Source organism: Halyomorpha halys, unplaced genomic scaffold, assembly GCF_000696795.3.
Source record: "Halyomorpha halys isolate HHAL.00 unplaced genomic scaffold, Hhal_1.1 Scaffold76.1, whole genome shotgun sequence".
In the NCBI taxonomy this organism is placed as follows: Eukaryota; Metazoa; Arthropoda; class Insecta; order Hemiptera; family Pentatomidae; genus Halyomorpha; species Halyomorpha halys.
The window spans coordinates 1,324,276-1,341,930 of NW_027110545.1; the positions used below are offsets into that span (position 1 = coordinate 1,324,276).

Below are 17,655 nucleotides of genomic sequence, written 5' to 3' on the forward strand. Positions count from 1 at the left end.
AAACAGCAGCAAGAACTAAAAATGTTGGAGAAATATCGATATTTTAAAAGAAATATATTGATATTTTTGTTCGATAGTTTTAATTAAATATATCTGAATATCGATATTAAAATTTGACTATCGAAAAATGATATTTTTTTAAAATTAAATTTACAACAAAAATAATACCTGAGAAATATTTGTATAATTATTTTATTTTTATATCTTTGTAATGAGATAATTTTTTATTTTAATGAAACAGTTATAAGTTTGACATGTATCATTCATAATTAATTCTTTCTACTCTGATTTCTTTTTTTTATGTTAAATAATTTACTTCACATGCCTCAAGTTCTTAATGATTTGGATTTTCAGTTATAAATGTTAATACTTAGATGAATTTTAATTAATTTATTCAATGTTGATTTCTTCTTCAATTTTTCATTTTTGTCATCTTTAAGCAATTTAATTATTTTTTTCTTTAGTCCCAAATAATAAGTTTTTTTAATTATAAATTTTTTCCATATTGTACATACTCCTCATGTTTTATGTGCATCAATTTAGTTATTATATTTTATTCTTTATTTGTTCATTGTTTCTTCTGTTCTTTTATCTTTTTAATATTTTTGTATAATACTAATAACACATTCCAATGTTAACAGCACATGTATGTAAATACATATAGTATGTGGTTCCGCACATAAATATGTATATATTGTTTAATATTTGCATCCCCAGGGAACATGGCAACATGAATTGTTTGTTAAAAAGTAATTGCAATTACTGTAATTTGAAATATATGGCAGAAATGAAATTGCAATTTTATTAGTAATATGAACTACTTGATGAATCAATCTAATTGTAGTAATAGTTCAAAATTACAATTATGAATTGAGCAAAATTAATCACAGTTAATAATAACAGTCAAATGTAATAGCAGTTACTTTTTGCACAACACTGATATCATGACACTAGTGTTAGTGCTGCTACCTTTTATAGGGATTGTGAATTATATTTATATTTTTATAACAAGAGACCAAGGTGTAATTTTAAAACTTTTTTCACTAAATACAATGAACTCTCACTGGATCCAACTAACCATATTCTTTTCTTTTAATCAACCGATATATATTAACTTTTCAACTATAGTGAAATTTTAAAGAACAAACAAAACTTTTTTATTACTAAAAAAAATATAACATTGATATTTTTACAATTTCAGTTAGTAATTTTTTTTTGTTGTAATATTAACTTTTTTTACCTTTCATCGTTTGGTCCTCTGAGAGGGCTTCCACCAGCCAAACCGATGAAATTGATGTGATCCTTCAAGATCATGATATCGCCAACATTGTAGTCACTTGGGAGACCACCAGCGGCGTTTGACATTACAAGATGAGTAACTCCAAGTATCTTCATCACTCGTATACTTAATGTCACCTATGAATGAAAAAAAAATTTTAATTATAAATTATGATGTAATCAATACAGATGTGTGAAAATTATATCCTACATAAAAATAAAAACAATTAAAATAAATGTGTATCACAATAAACTATTATATATAACTAGATCTTCACCTGATAGTTATTGTATCCTTCATAATAATGGAATCTTCCACTACAACAGATGACTTCCTTATCTTCTAGGTGCCCAAACACTAGTTTTCCTGCATGGCCAGCTACGGTACTTGATGGGAAAAGAGGAATATCAGTGTAGGGGAACTCTTCTTTATCAGTGATTTCATCAGTGAGGCCTCCTGTAAATTATTTAAAAAATTGTTCATAAACTACTGTACTACCTGTGGTAATCTATAATCTATACAGTTACATAAAGTTAAAGAGTTTGTTTGTTTAAGAACTGTAAGTCTGATTAAAAAATTTTCGTTAGAGTGTTTATTGATGAAGGCTTTAGGTTACATGCTAGAACCCAGAGGAATATACAAGTGTAAGTACATAGCTGTAATATTGCTATGACAATGTCTATTAATTTGAAATTTTTAAAGATCCTTTTTCTATGAAATCTGATATTAGGCTTAAAGAAATACAATTTAAATATATATAGTTTAAAACAATTATTTATTTTAAAAAATATGAATAAGAAAACTATACATCTTCCAGATTATTATAGGTTCTTGTTCGAAAGATCATAAAATTATCTAGTAGGCGAAACAAAAATCATTAAATTGGACCAATATCAGCAAAATTATAGCGCATGTACTTGGCAACCAAGATTATTTTTTAATGGTTCCATTCATGTTCAGTCGGAAGGACAGTTATCATTCAAAAGCTTACTTGTAAATGAAATAGAACAGTAATAATATTTTTTAATGTCTCCTTCAATTTGCAGTAAACAGAAATTTTGTTTGAACATTATTCTGACAATTGCCTGCAAGAATAAAGTGAACTAACTGCATGGTATGGACAAAACACTTGCAGTCTCCCCTCTACTTCAAATCTTGAATGATTGGATGTCAATCTGTTTTGGTAATCCATCAGTATTGTTCCTCCATGGTCAATCTGGAAGTCCATGTTTGGTTTTACTGTCATTCGGACTGACGTGAAGGGTTCTCTTGTGAGGTTATTACTAAGTGACAATTTTAAAAATGTTTTGCGTAAATTCTCATGGAAACCTATTTACTTTTTTTTAATGATATATATATAATTGGACCAATTTCCTAAAGCAATTCAATAGAATCCGTTATCTCCTTCTACTTAAAATCCATCAACTCTTAGTTTCCTCTCTTGTTTTCCCCCACTTTGACTATGGCTGCCAGTTATATGTTGGACTCTCGGGTAATCTCGAATCTAAACTTAAATGTCTTATGAATTGCGCAGAATAATTTATTTTCGGGATCAGCAGAGATATGCACATAACCCAGTATTACGCCGAGCAGAAGTGGCTATATCCATCCTTCCGATGCCAGTATTTCCTATCTATACTAAGCAATTAGTACTCAACGCCTCTCCTTTATCCTAGAAAACTTGAAATTCAAATCCTCAGTCCAATCCCGTACTACCAGGTCCCGTTTATGAGACATCTACCCTTCAACTCACCGAACTGCTGCGTTTGATAAATCATTTTTTAACCGAGCTGAATATCACTGGAACTCCAACATACGTTATATACCCTTCCCTTTTTTAAAACCCTTCTATTTAACTAGCTTTTACTTCAGCAATCTAATCCAATATTATAATAGTACAGATATTTTGGAACTACCTTTTTTGTTTTGTTTTTTGTATTTAGTAAGTTAGTTTTTAATTTTTTCTTCTCTGTATTTAAAATTAGTTATATACAAATAAATAGGGTCACACTGTTGTTTGGCCAATATATGCTATTGTAAAATTAAAATTACCTTTGTAATTGTTCTTAAGGGAAACTAGTCCCAGAATAATAAACTATTCTTCATTTCATATATTTTTTTCTTCACATTGAACAAGTGAGTATAATGTAAATCTAAAGCGGGCCATTGCTAGTTATATTTAAAATTGACAATATTTAGAATAATCCTCTTACCAAGTCCTGTGCCACAAATAATTCCAATTTTGGGCTTTATTGAAGTCCTTTCTTGCAACCATTTGGCTATACCTTCCACCACCTCATATGTATATCTGCAAAAAAAAAAGGATAGGATTAGTTGGAAAGTATACTTATATGCACATGCATCTGCTTATGTTTGGATTGAAGAATTCATTAAACAAAATTTAGGTCAATTTTATCTTCCATACATAGTATAATATGTAAGAAAAAAAAAATCGTATAGAAGGTGTGTTAATCGAAGTAGGATGACATCGAAATTGGAAAATGTTAACAACTTAATGGAAGAATGCTTCTGTGAAAGGATCATCCTTTTTTTTTTCTTTGCATACGTAAAATTTTCCTGAACCATTAAAATGATAAATGTGAATCGGAACTAATCGATAAGGGACACAAGCGATAACCCATGATCACATTATCATATAATTAAGAAAGTTTTGATGGGAAAAAAACGATTATATAACAGTTGATATGTTTCTTTATTTTTCCATAAATCTTCCATCATTACAATTCGACTTTCACACGCTGCGGAGAAATGCAATTCTAATTAATTACTTTCATCGAGCATCCATCCAATATTCAATGTTGATAATACTACAATAATAAAGTATAGTGACCGCATATTGCTCCTAACCTTATCGATGAAACTATGTAATAAAAACTTTAATTTTAATAATAATGAATGCTTAGAAGAGAATGTTCCATTTATTGTTCCTTCTCTTACAACATTTACTGATAGTCTCATATTCAATCCTTACAATCCAGAATCTTTCGTGAAATCCTCAATGCTCCTTACTTTGTCATAAATAAAATCATCCATAAATGTTCTGTATGTAGCCAGATATCAATCCTTCCATGACAAGCTCTCTAACTACCCGAAACCACTTGTTCCTAACCATACTTCCTCTCATTCCACCACCTAAAAAGAAGATGGCCTCGAGATCTTCTAATGTAAAAATGTTACCAATTGATAGATCGTTCACACCATTATACATTAATCACATTTATTTGGATTTTTTGTTTAGGTTTAGTTATAACTTTAGAGAAACTAAAGAAATAATTATCAGAACGAAGAATTGTGTAATGAAAGAAGTTGCTGACAGAGTGGGAACTGTTACTCGTCCATCAAGAGGTTGTTGAAAACAGGTTCACTGCTGCTGCATACCGCAGCATTATAGACGGACTCATCCTTTCTAGATGTTCCTAATATATCTAGAAGGAACGGTAGAATTAACATAAGTCATAATACTTTTACCGACCTCTCTAGATATATTAATAATTGTTGAACATTTATAAAAACAATATAAACTTTCTTTAAGTTATTGTAATGACTCCAGTATGCATTTCAACTACTAAACAGGACTAAATTCAACATGTAAGTTGGCCAGTGTTGTTTTTTTTTTTTATATGGTTTTAGACTCCGATGCCTATATACCAAATCAGTTACTCTGTGCCCAATAACTGTTACGTTATAGACCCAAAACGATTCCAATGATTTTGATGAAAATGAGTTTTTCTGTACCGTACACGCAAATCTTCAATATCCTTAAACAAAGAAATTTTTTTTTTTTTTAATTCGAGAGTTATATATACTGGAAAAAACCCTAAAAGAAGCCTGGAAAATTAATGATATATTTAAAAGATATACCATGTTACAGTAATAACCTAGCAGAAATTAAATGAAAGTTTTCAAAATTATAGAGATTATGTAGGTGTACATACATACTGGGACACTCTATAAGAAATATATAGTAAGTCCATATAACTAAATCTTAAAAAATGAAACAAGTGAATATATTTGAACAGCCTTGCAAGAACAAGTATAATGGAGAGGCAAGCATCCTGTAGGCCATATTTGGTAGTTAATAACAATAAGAGTTTTAAAAAAAAAAGTTTAGAGCTACTCAAAGAGTGTTCACATTTTGTTGTAAAAATTAAATTTACCGTTTTTATTTTTATTTATTTTTAAATTCACTTTCTCTATATCATAAATAATTATTTATTTGTATCAAACTTTTTATTTTAATTTTTCCTCCTATTTCTAGAAAATATTAATTGAAAAATCTACCTTCTTAATTCAATTTTATATTCACTCCTTACTCTTTAGTAAATAGTTAACATATTTTGAAATCCTTAATATTCACATTAAAATGAGTTTGAACAGAATAGAGAAAGAAGCAAGAATTTTTCAAACATTTATAGCTAAATGGATTTTCATTATAGATGTGCCAAACTATGGGAAATAACATTTACTACAACTAATATTCTCTAACAGCCTAATTCAGAAACAAAAATTAGAAAAAAAAAACTGATGCTGAATTTTCAGAACATCTCCTCCAAAAGTATCTTTAATTTTTTTATTTGAAATAATTAGCCATCTTACATTGTTAGCATAAAGAAACCGCGAGTAAATATAAAATTATTTTATAATTAACTGGAGGAAAAAGTAAATGTTTTCGTGTTTTCATGGTTGTTATTTAGGTCAATAGTGAGATTTTATTTCCACATACCTATATTTGACATATATAGTAAGGGGAACTATTGTCAGTATGAATAATAAAGAAATTTCTGCTTTGAAAATTACAGAGATTAATTGAGGTATGTAAGTAGACGTTGTACGTCCATTTTTCCAATTCAATTTTCGTTTGTTTTTTTTATAGTTTTGACTCTTTTTACTTAATTGCATAGAAAAAACAAAAATAATTTCAAGGACTAAATAACCTTCTATCATATTAAAATGCAATATTGAAATTGCATAATTATCATAATAATCAATCGATATAACCTTGGAAAAATATCTCGAAATAATTATTCCGTTTGACTATGCTACTAATATTAGGTGATTTTTTTTTTCTTCTAAAAATAGACTACGGAGTTCGAAATGATCCCATAAGTTTTGCTGTTAAAAACCAAAATCGTAAAAAATATTTAATATAATTTTTTTTTTTCTAATTCGTATAATCGTTTTTGTTTTGTAACTAATCGATGTTATGACATCGAAATGTTCATAATATTTATGTAGGAAATTAGGTTTGTAAGCCATTTAAAGAACTGCCGTTAACTTCCTTGATGCAGACACTCCTTTGCAATTATTCCTCACCAATACGCAATAGATTTTAACCTCGATAGATATATGAATATAAATCGATTTAATGCGTATGGTGAAAATTATCTAAAATCGCAAATATGTCTGGAGGTCACCTTGTGTTTACAAACATTCTTATCAGATTTTAAAATCGATAATCGTGATATCGTTATCAAATCCTCTTAATTTAGAGATGTAATCTATAATTTGAATTTTTTTCCTAACTTATTATTCCAAGATAGGTTTAAGTATTTATATTACCTAGAAAAAAACCCGAAATTGATGAGGAAATAAAAGCGAGGTTGAAGGCGGAAAATGTCTTCAATTTCGATGAATCTACTCATTGATTGAATAATTAACGGTACTAGAGAAGAAGATCTCGGGACCATCTTCTCTTCAGACGTCTAGAGGGATTATCAGGTTTTGAAGAAGAAGCCAGGTTAGATATAAGTGGGTTTGGGTGGTTGGGAAGTTTACCATGGAAGGATTGGTATCTGGTTCTGGGCAAATCGACAACATATGGAACACTGAATCCTGGTGGATGACTTGTTTTGTGATAAAGTAAGGAGCATTAAGGATTGTACGAAGGATTTTTGACTGTATGGATTGGATACTAGAGGATTTCGATGGTTTAGTGGAGCCCCAAAGCTCAACTCCGTATGTCCAGATAGGCCTTATAATAGTCATGTAGATCAGTCTTTTGTAATGGATTGGAAGTTTATACCGTTTGTCTAGTAAGTGCTGTAATAGTCGAAATCGATGAGCAGTTTCTTGTCTTTTCAGTCCTGTATGAGGATTCCATGTCAGTCGTTTGTCGAGATGTAGTCCTAAGTAACGGATCTGTTCGACAGGAATGAGTGGGGTATTATTAAAGGATACCGCGGGGTAGGAGGTCATGAGTTTACGACCAAGCAAAAACCTTAATGTTAGAATTTACAAAACTATTATCCTTCCCACTGTTTTTACGAATGTGAAACGTGACCTCTTATACTAAGAGAAGAACATCGCCATAAGGTTTTTGAAAATAAAGTATTATGTAAAATATTCAGACCGAAAAAGGATGAATTAACGGGATAATTTAGAAGACTAAACAACGCTTATTTGTGGAAACTGCATTTGTGCAAACTGGGTGTGCAAGATAGTTGGGCTTAGTAAGCAACCAATGTTGATGAACACTGAACCGACGGGTAAGCGTCCGAGAGGTAGACCGAAACGTAGATGGGAGGATATTAGTAGATTATAGTTGAGTTGAGTTTGGAGAGGCGTAACTGGAAAGATGTACATATGTAAAGAACGATTGGTGGTATCAGTATCAAGTCTTTTGGTTCACTAAGCCTTTATTGTAATTATTATTTCCTCATTGTTTGAATTTAACCACACTTGGTTGCAGAGTTGGGCAAAAATTAGCTATAGTTGAAACTAATAGCTAAAGTTGCCATGGCAACGGGTCTTATTCATGAATGAATCATTGATAAATAAATATCGTATCTATGGTTATTTTAACTATTAGTTGCCCAACTTGGTTGTAATAATTTTCTAAATAAAACATATTTATATTTTTTATAATTTCTAAATAAAGCATTTAGGTATCAATTAAACGTGAATTAAACTGAAATTTCAAGTTTTTTGTGAATATTCTAAAGAAATGTAATTTTAGAACTCTAATTTTGATGTTCTAACCTGATACACCTTATGGAAAATTTAATTTTTCTGAGAAGAAAAAAAATTTCCTGTGAACGAAAAAGATGTCCGAATAAATGATCATTTGAATTGTTTTTTTTAAAAGAAAATAAAAAGAATTAATTCCAGAAATAATATGGTGTTGTTATAGCTGTATATTGTATTACTATATTGATTCTTTTATCACGAAAATCGAATTAAACAAAATATTAACGCAATAACATTTCAATTTAAATATGTTAAGAATGGTAACGATATTTTTTTTTTCATATCAGCTCGTCAATTTGTCTATTATCTTTCGATTTGATAACGATAATGGTTCTGACGTATGATATTAGATATCTTTATAACTGACGAATAAACTTTTTTTTTCGAATATTTTGCTAACTATTTGTGATAAAAGTTTCTACTTAATATTATATATAATTTACTATACTATACATAGATATAAACTTTCAATTTTGTACACATGACAGTACTTTATAAAAAACTAAAAAATTCTATAATTGCGGAATGGTTGTTATATAGAACTCTATTGTTGTATTTTTATTTATTTAAATAGATAAACTAATTATGAAAATATATAAAAATAATTAATTGAAATGAATGAACCTATCAAAGGAAGCAGTTCTTTATTAGAGCCTCTAACGAAAAATCGTGTGTCACAACTTTCACATTAGTGGTCTCCTAAATAAATAAGATAATAAATGGGGAAAATTTAGAAGAAAATATATATAAATATATGCGCAATGCGAATTATATTAATTATTTTTGGCCTAGGCTGTTCCAACACAAATCGCTTTGGGACACTTGATTATTTGGACTCTTTCCTAACAATATATTTCACATATATTTAAATGAAAGTAATAATGGGATCTATCTTGGTATTGAAGGAATGGAGGATGGAACGCAAGGCAAGGAGTTCAAGGATGGAGTCAGCAATTTTAGTTCTTAAGAAGGGAAAACAAGGACATAGTTAACTGCAATTATTATAAAACGAATATGGAATAATATATTATTTAAAAAAAAAAAAATCATATTGAGGCGATAATGATGAAAAGTATTTGAAAATATACTCAAGTCTAATTTATTTAAAAGTATTTTAGACGAATCCAATATTTTTTTCGTAATCTTCATTAAAATAGAATTAGTGGTTCTTCATATAATAAATAATAGATTTCATGTAAACAAAAAATAACCCCATAGATCAATCAGGTCAATAAATCGGCTTTTAAAAGTAGGATATCGATGAAAAATCGTATTAGTATTGTTTGACTTTCGTTTAGTTCCAAAGTTTCATCTGAGAATTCAACCTGGTTCATTAGAAGTCAGGAATTTCTTTGGGACCTCTAGGTAGTCTAGGGTTACGAACAGAAGTTCTAGAATGTTCCGACCGAAGACAGGTTCCAATAACTTTTGATATTGTGTAATAATATATAGTAATAAAAAATATACAATAATACTTGAGATACAAATTTTTTATGCTCAAAAGCGAAAAAAAAAATTAGATATATTATTAATCAATTCACCCATTAAAACTGCTTTTTTAAAAAAATAATTTGATTTTATGTTCATCAATTTTTATTAATAATTTTTATGTCGTCCCAAATGGTAGCAGCTTAAAAGTTATAAATAAGCAATATCAACTTGCTAAGTTTGATCCCACAACGATCGGATAGGAATTTAAAAAATACAATAATCATAGAAATGAATATAAATGAATTAACTGATAATTTTCTTTATTACATGTTTACGTTTCGGAGATTATTCTTTTATGTCTTCAGAATTGTATTACTATTAATTTTCACCTGTGCCTATTGTTATATTTTGTTGAAAGGCATCTTTTGTATTTTTTTTTCTTTTAATTTTTGACGCTATTGACTATTCTTAGTACAATAGGAACAGATTATATTTGATAACAATACAGTTCTGAAAATGAGGTACAATGAACCCCGAAACGTAAACATATGAGGAAGCAGAGAATAAAGAAAATGAAGGAAGGTTAAATACTGTACAAATTATAATTTAATCAAAAGAGCACTTCCTTGAAAATTAATTTGAACCCCTCTATTGCGAGTTCCTTCAACTCCGGACGCGAACACCTATTTTATCCCACATCAGTACTAGATGGTTGAGGCGAGATCTCCCTAAAATATTCCTTTAATTTTTTTTAATAATATAAAAAATCGTATTTTTTTTTTTTTTTACTGTTTTAAGATAAACAGCTTATGGAACGATATGTAATTAATTTTATTATTTTGGTTGTTTTTATGTTTACCCCTTTTCAATGGAAACCTCCAGAGATAGGACAAAACTATTTTCCTCGTAAATGTCTTTTGTATAGCAGTTTCAGTGTATCAGTGTATTAGGAATGTCATTTAATAGCCAAAAAAAAAAAATAGAAGAAAAAACATACTATTAATTAACTATTAATTTTTAAGACTGTATAAAGTGAAGACGTAAATAGGAGAAATTCAAATTTAAAATTTTTTAAATAAACATAAAAATATAATTCCGGAATCTATCCCCTTATGGCAAAAGCTTAAGCGCCAAAACGTACTAAATTCCATCTAGTTTTACTTTGAAAGTTTCCTTTAAACTTGATGTGTGTAAATTTCTGTATTATTCATATCTTTGGTGTTTCATGAAATATACTGATACCTGGATTTATTTTTGTATTCCAATATCCACTTCTCAAGATCCCCACTTCGGCCCCGCATAAGATACTTGATATGCTGTTATATTAATATTCAACGATGTGTTAATGCCAAAATTGCTAATCAGTAATATTAGATCCGCTAATGAAATTTTTATTATTGTATTAGTGACCGCAAACCTTTTGCATCCATGGTGGTTTTAAATTTTTCTTTAAATCTTTCTTTTTCAAGGGATTTGAAGTAATTATGTCGCTTCTTGATACACAATTCTTTATATTCTTTGTTTGCCTTAAAGTATAGTAGTTTATTATATTATTATGTTTGCTAAATATTTAAAAAAACTAAATAACTTGAACGAAACGATACTTGAAATATAACCACTTCTGTTTTTACAGTTTTTTATCGTAATTTTTATGTTTATTTTAAAAGGCGCAATCAATAATACATTCTAACAATAAATTCAATTTTTTATGTCCTGTTGAAAAGATTCAATACTTAAGACTCCACCTTGACAAGAGACTTACTTGGAATCCACATACAAGACTGAAACGACATGAAACTCCTCGTAGATTCCGATTGCTACACTTACTTGACAAACGCTCTAAACTTCCCATTCACTACAAAAAATTAGTATACACTACAATAATGAGACCAATTTGGACATATGGAATTAAGCTCTGGGGCTCCACCAAACCATCAAATTCCTCCCATATCCAATCCTTACAATCCAAAATCCTACGTAAAATCCTTCATGCTGCTTATTACGTTACAAATAAACTCATTCACTAAGACCTTAACATCCCATTCGTTGCAGATTTGGCCCAAAACATATATGCGTCTTTTCATTCCAAACTCCTTACCCATCCTAACCCATTAATTCTTAATCTCCCATCCTTAACAATCTCTGATAATCCTTCGAGGCGTCTGAAAAGAAGATGGTCCTAGGACCTTCTAATTCAAATCAATGCTTGAAGTACCACCAATGGGTGGTTCCTTCCCAAGATTTTAAAGTGTAAATGAAACATACAAAATATTTACTTATTCTATTGATTACTTGTACAGATGTAAATCACATTAAATAAATAAATAAAAAAAATATTTTTGACCTTATCTATTTTTACATAATTCAATGTATTTTTCATTTTTGATTTAAAATGCAATGCTGTGACTATTAGGATATATTTAGTTTTATTGTTTTCAATTCAATAGGCTATAAAGTAAACCAACAAAAATAATAATTAAAAAATCTACCTCCAAAATAAATTAAATACACAGAGTTAACTAATTTTTTTGATCTAACAGTACTCCAATGCTATGTTTCAATAATTTATTTCGTCAGGGGGGTACGAAAAAAAAAAGTACTCCAATGAAATAAAACGACTAAAAATTATAGAGATAAGATTGTAGTTTTATGAAATGGATTAGCATATTATATTTATTTTTTACTTTCGACTCCGGATTAATTAATTATAAACTTACTTGTTCTTCTGAGGCCTAGTGAAATCGGCGACATTTCCAATGTTCTTCAAAGGCAAGGGACCTGACTTTTCCGAAAGACTGTTCTGTCTGGGGAAATGCCTCTCTGCTGATCCGTTGTATCTAAGGACTGTCTGGGTGGACATCTCGAACAAGTATTTTCCAGGAGTAGAGCTACAGTTCTGTGCCGGTTTCTGGTCCAGTAGCTAGTCTTATAGCCGCGCCCCCCTCCACTCGTTCCCGTTGTTTCCTCATCTCGTTGTACGATATTTTTTATGCTATTTTTTTTTCTTCTTTCTGATTGTCCGGTGTCGTAAGGGCTGTTTGTCGGTTGTTTTTCGATGTTTTTTCTAACTGGCTAATGTCATGGGTCGAAGGATTTTTTTGAAAAATAAGACATTTCTCCGCTCTTATGAGGTGATTTAAAAAATTGCATCATTCTATAAAAACCTGATCTTCTGAATCAGAAATGTACAAACAACCAATACAAAAATTTAACTACGTTAAGTTCGCTACCGTAAATACTTAATTGGTAATTAATTAATCCGGTAAATTTCCATCAATTAAATTTTTTTTTTTTTTTTTTAGAATGAACATAAGTATTAACTTATTTAACCACTTCTTAATATGTTCACTTCAATTATTTAATTAAGTTAATTATTTATATTTCTTCAATTAGTTAATTATCTACTTCACGTTAGAACATTGAATTAAATAGTCTATATCCACCTTTTAAAAGTAAAAGTGTTTTGACAAATTACAATTATACATCCTAAAAGGTATACATATAATGAAAAAAATTAAATTTTTTTTCAATAACATTGAAGCTACGGATCAAAATTTTTATTAAAAAATTATCTTTTTATACTCCCACAATATTTTTTTTTATAATAGTTCTCCAAAAGTGTGTACACATAATGGAAAGGGGAAAAAATATCTTATCAAATGAAACTTATAGATCAACTTTACCTTGACTTAAAAGCCCTAGCATAATCTAATTAAATTTACACTATCATACAAAAGAATTACATAAAAAAAAAATTAGTTCATACCCCACGTATTCCTCGGGTGTACTCCACTGTTTTCGGCTACGGTCTCACCTTCCCAAGAAGTACGGAGACGACTCCTGCTAACTCTCCTATTCAGGATGTGCTTAAGAAAAGTTGCCACGCACTGCACTATATCCCCATTTCAAGTGTTAATGACCGCCATTGAAGTAGAACACCATAATTTATAAAAACAAAACACGAACGATAACATTTCTTGTATGGTGATATTTCAATTCGAACAATATAGAACCAGTGCCTGATAAATTATAACCACTTCATATTGAACAATCGTAACGTGTTCAAAAACCCAATAACAACGTTCTCCAAACCATGCCCCCTTATCTACGTTGATATCACCAGTGTTTTGTTTAACCATGACAACCGTATAAGTTAATATTTTGAATATTGATTGAATACTTATTGTTGGAAGAAGATTATTGACCGTATGAAGCAGATTGTAGGAATATAGTTCAGGTGGCGGTCAATAAAGTTATCAAAATAGTAAAAGAGGACTATTTATTGTTAACCAACGTTTCCCCCCACTTCGCTGGGCTTCGTCGCGACTGTCATATTGAAGCAGAGATGTCAACTACCAAGTCGGGCATCCGTTCTCTGGGAGAAATTTGCTACCACTCATCGAAAAGTAAACTTCTCCTTTCTACCAGCTAATTCACATCCTTCACTTCCACTGATAGGCCACACTCAGTTACAGAAAACTTTTAATGTCAGTGCAGCAATATTATCCCCTAAGGAGTAAAGTAGTCCACTTCTATGTTATAGAATTTTTAGAGCTATCATGCTTACTTAAAATCGATTTTGAACTATCGAGTTCCTTACGTGGATCAAAAATAATTTAATACAGTACATTTGAGCTAATATTATCAGTATCAAATTAATTTATGAAACCTGATAATATAAGAATATTTCGGCTTTATCTTACCAAAAAATAATCTTAAAGTTATAAAATATTTCGCTAATGGAATTTGACAAATAGAGACTCAGGATTCGTCCTTTTATAATTTTCATTTGAAATACCAAACCCTTAATTCAGTTTAAGTGGCTCAATTTTATCCATAAATGCATCAATATCATCATTAAACCGAATTGACTCGGAAATATCGATTTATAATATTCGATTTGACTGAATATTATTTTCAATAGTAGGTAATATGAAAATATGGTTATAGAATACACTATTATTAGAAAAAGATGATGTATAAAATAGTTTTATGAATTATATAAGTTTTAATGATGAAAACCCAATCTGCTTAATAAGATTTCATCCTAAAAATAAAATGGAAGACATATTTATTGACGAGTTTTTATTTTAGATCATTTCGAGTTTCAATTGAAAGTTTTGTTTATATTCATGAAAGAAAAACATTTTTGGAGAAGATCATGTTCACTGCACCAGAGTTTAAACATAACTGATTTTAAAATACGATAGGCGATGCACAGCGACTTACATAAGATGGTTGTTATTTTTTTATTCCTTTGACGACAAATTGTTTTTAAGGTCATAAAAGGAAAAAAAAATAAATAACCTCAATCATATTAATAAAACATCATCAAGTATCAATATTAATTGGCGTTCGAGGGATTATTTTAAATTTACGATATTAATATTTTATGAGATAGTAAAAAGATTAAACATTTTATGATGACTAATCTTGTATAAATATTCATTAACTTTCCCGGATGGTAAAGCGATAAATATGTTATTAAAAAGCTATATAATCATTCCTCTTCATCCCTGCCCTAATTGAAACGATAAAAAAAAAATTAACTTCAAAACTTGTGATTTTTAATTAATTAATTAAATACTCATCTAATATTGAGATATCGCATTTTATCGATTAGATAAGGAAAAAATAATATTGAAAAATAATCGATCTGAAAAAGAAATGATCGAAATTTGAAGCCTGGGATAGTTGTTTGGGGCTTTAGGGCGTAAAACCCTGAGGTCATCAACGCCCATGTTTCGTGCTTTATAATTTTATTTCATTTATATTTATAATTCTATTTCACTTTATTCTTCTCTTTAAATAACTTCGAAAAAAAATTTAAATAATTACTTCTTTTGGTATTTTTTATTAACGTACAACAGATTTTCTGGTTTAAATCTTATTCAAAAGGTCATTCCTTTTTAAGAAAACTAAGACCATTTCCACGTTCTTCTGGTCATGATTCAGAGCATCCGATACACTCGGTCCTACTCCCAATCTACTCAAGTTCGCAAAATAGAAATGCCATTCTTCAAATATGTGACTGATCGTAAGTGCACTGTTGCAGTATTGACATTTTGGCGGTGGCTGCTTACTGATCAGATATCTATGAGTTAAACTTGTATGACCTATTCTCAATCTGGCAATAGCTACCCTCTATCTGCGATTGGAACGGTTTGATGTGGTCCATGGTTTAGTGGTTTTTTTAATAGTTTTTAATTTGCTTGGTGGGCTTTCATCACACATGGCTTGCCAACTAGATAATATCTCATTTTTCATCGGAAGACTTATTTCTTGTGGTGTCAGAATGGCCGCGCCCTGACCTGGAAGAGCAAGTGCTTGTTTAGCTGCAATGTCCGCCAGTTCATTTCCAGTGATCCCCACGTGACCCGGCACCCATATAAAAAAACAAGTTCTCGAGCATGTTGGTATAATTGTGAATTTTTATGATCGCCGGCTGTTTCGGGTAAATGATCTTCATGGCTTTTAGCCTGGGAAAGTAAATTAATCAAGAGCAGAATATCCAAGTATTTCATTATATTCTACTATATATATATGATTTTTTTAAATTATTAATCAACGAACTAGGATATGGGAGGAGAGAATAGAGATAGTGACGAAATCAAGGTTACCGATATTTGTAAGCAGGACTGGAAAAACCACGAGTTCTAAAATTCCGTTGATAATGATTACTAAAAAATTATATCATTAAATGATAAAATAAATAAAAATCACAGAATCTATCTTCTTATGTTTTTATATGTATTTATTTATTTACAATACTTAGTACCCCATCTTACAAATTATACAACTGTCCATTTTATTTTACTACTGGTGGCTCAAATTTTATAACTGAAATTTACATGTATTCTGTATTTTATATTGTATTAATATTTTAAATATAGAGTAAGCAGGAAAAAACTAATCAGTGAACGATATTGTTTAAACAAATGCTGTGTTCTAATTTGCAATAGATCTAAATTAGTAAATATATGATAATATTTCAAAAAGAAATAGATGAACTTAACACAAAATGAGCAATATTCTACATGAATATGTAGAAGTCCGAAAAGTAGGATATAAAAATATAGAATAATTATAATGTTCTAAATGGAAGGTTTTTTTTTACCACAACACTTTAATAAATGTTTTAAAAAAATCAAATATTTATTGCAGCATTTTAATTTATACTTCAAATTAGTAAAATGTAAAATACAATCTAACAAGGCGATCAATAAAAATTTTTTTTTATAATAGGGATATTCATGAGCTTTATTTTAACATATTAAAGCGTTTTAAATGGAAAAAACTTATGCTAAATGGAGAAATATTTCCTTCTTTTAGCATGTTAAAACGATATAGCATTTAACATGGTTGAGAGTCTGTTACTAGGTCTGTTAAATGGAGAATGATGTCACGCCACAGACCAGCTGAGCTCGTCATTTTGTTTAATGTGGTGTTAGGTTACTTACTCGTAGTTTGAGTTGTTTTTTGTATGAATATTGCTTTGTATGTTTTTATAACTAATGAAGCAATGGCTGACAATAATAATAATGTAATGACAGTTCTCAATTCGCTCATCTTGATTATCTTTCTCACAAGTCAGAAGATCAACAAAGAACTCAGTGGCCAAACTTCCACTTCAGACATGTTGTAATAAATTAATTTGATCAAAACTTAGAAGAAAACATTAACACAAAGTTTTGGAATGAAAGTTAGTAAAAAAGCTGCTCAGAAAATCCGCTAGGAGCTCTTATACATTCACCATTTAACATGACTCTAAATAGGGCTTCTCACAGTCTTATATTTATAACATTTAACATGGTAAAGCATTTTATATTCAACACAGTATCATGAATATCCCAAATAAAGGGATTAAAAATGACGTAACAACCTTTTTCATATATACCGAAGGAAAACTATTGGCATCATCAAAACTTTCCATTCCGATTTTTCAACGGAAATAGATT

The 17,655-nt window shown here is 29.6% G+C and overlaps 1 protein-coding gene across 2 annotated transcripts in view; it reads right to left on the bottom strand.

Moving 5' to 3' along the window:
* LOC106692899 (purine nucleoside phosphorylase) overlaps positions 1–17,655 on the bottom strand; it is a 32,229-nt gene that overhangs the window by 2,391 nt on the left and 12,183 nt on the right. The window contains exons 1-4 of one of the 2 annotated variants that reach the window (XM_014439139.3): positions 12,415–12,603; positions 3,493–3,587; positions 1,557–1,735; positions 1,241–1,416 (exon numbers count right to left, since the gene is read on the bottom strand). In XM_014439139.3, coding sequence (XP_014294625.1) covers positions 1,241–1,416; positions 1,557–1,735; positions 3,493–3,587; positions 12,415–12,557 — 593 coding nt within the window. In that variant the 5' untranslated portion in view covers positions 12,558–12,603. Of the gene's footprint in view, positions 1–1,240; positions 1,417–1,556; positions 1,736–3,492; positions 3,588–12,414; positions 12,604–17,655 lie in introns of those variants that run through there. The other variant, XM_067048740.1, reaches the window with a different exon arrangement.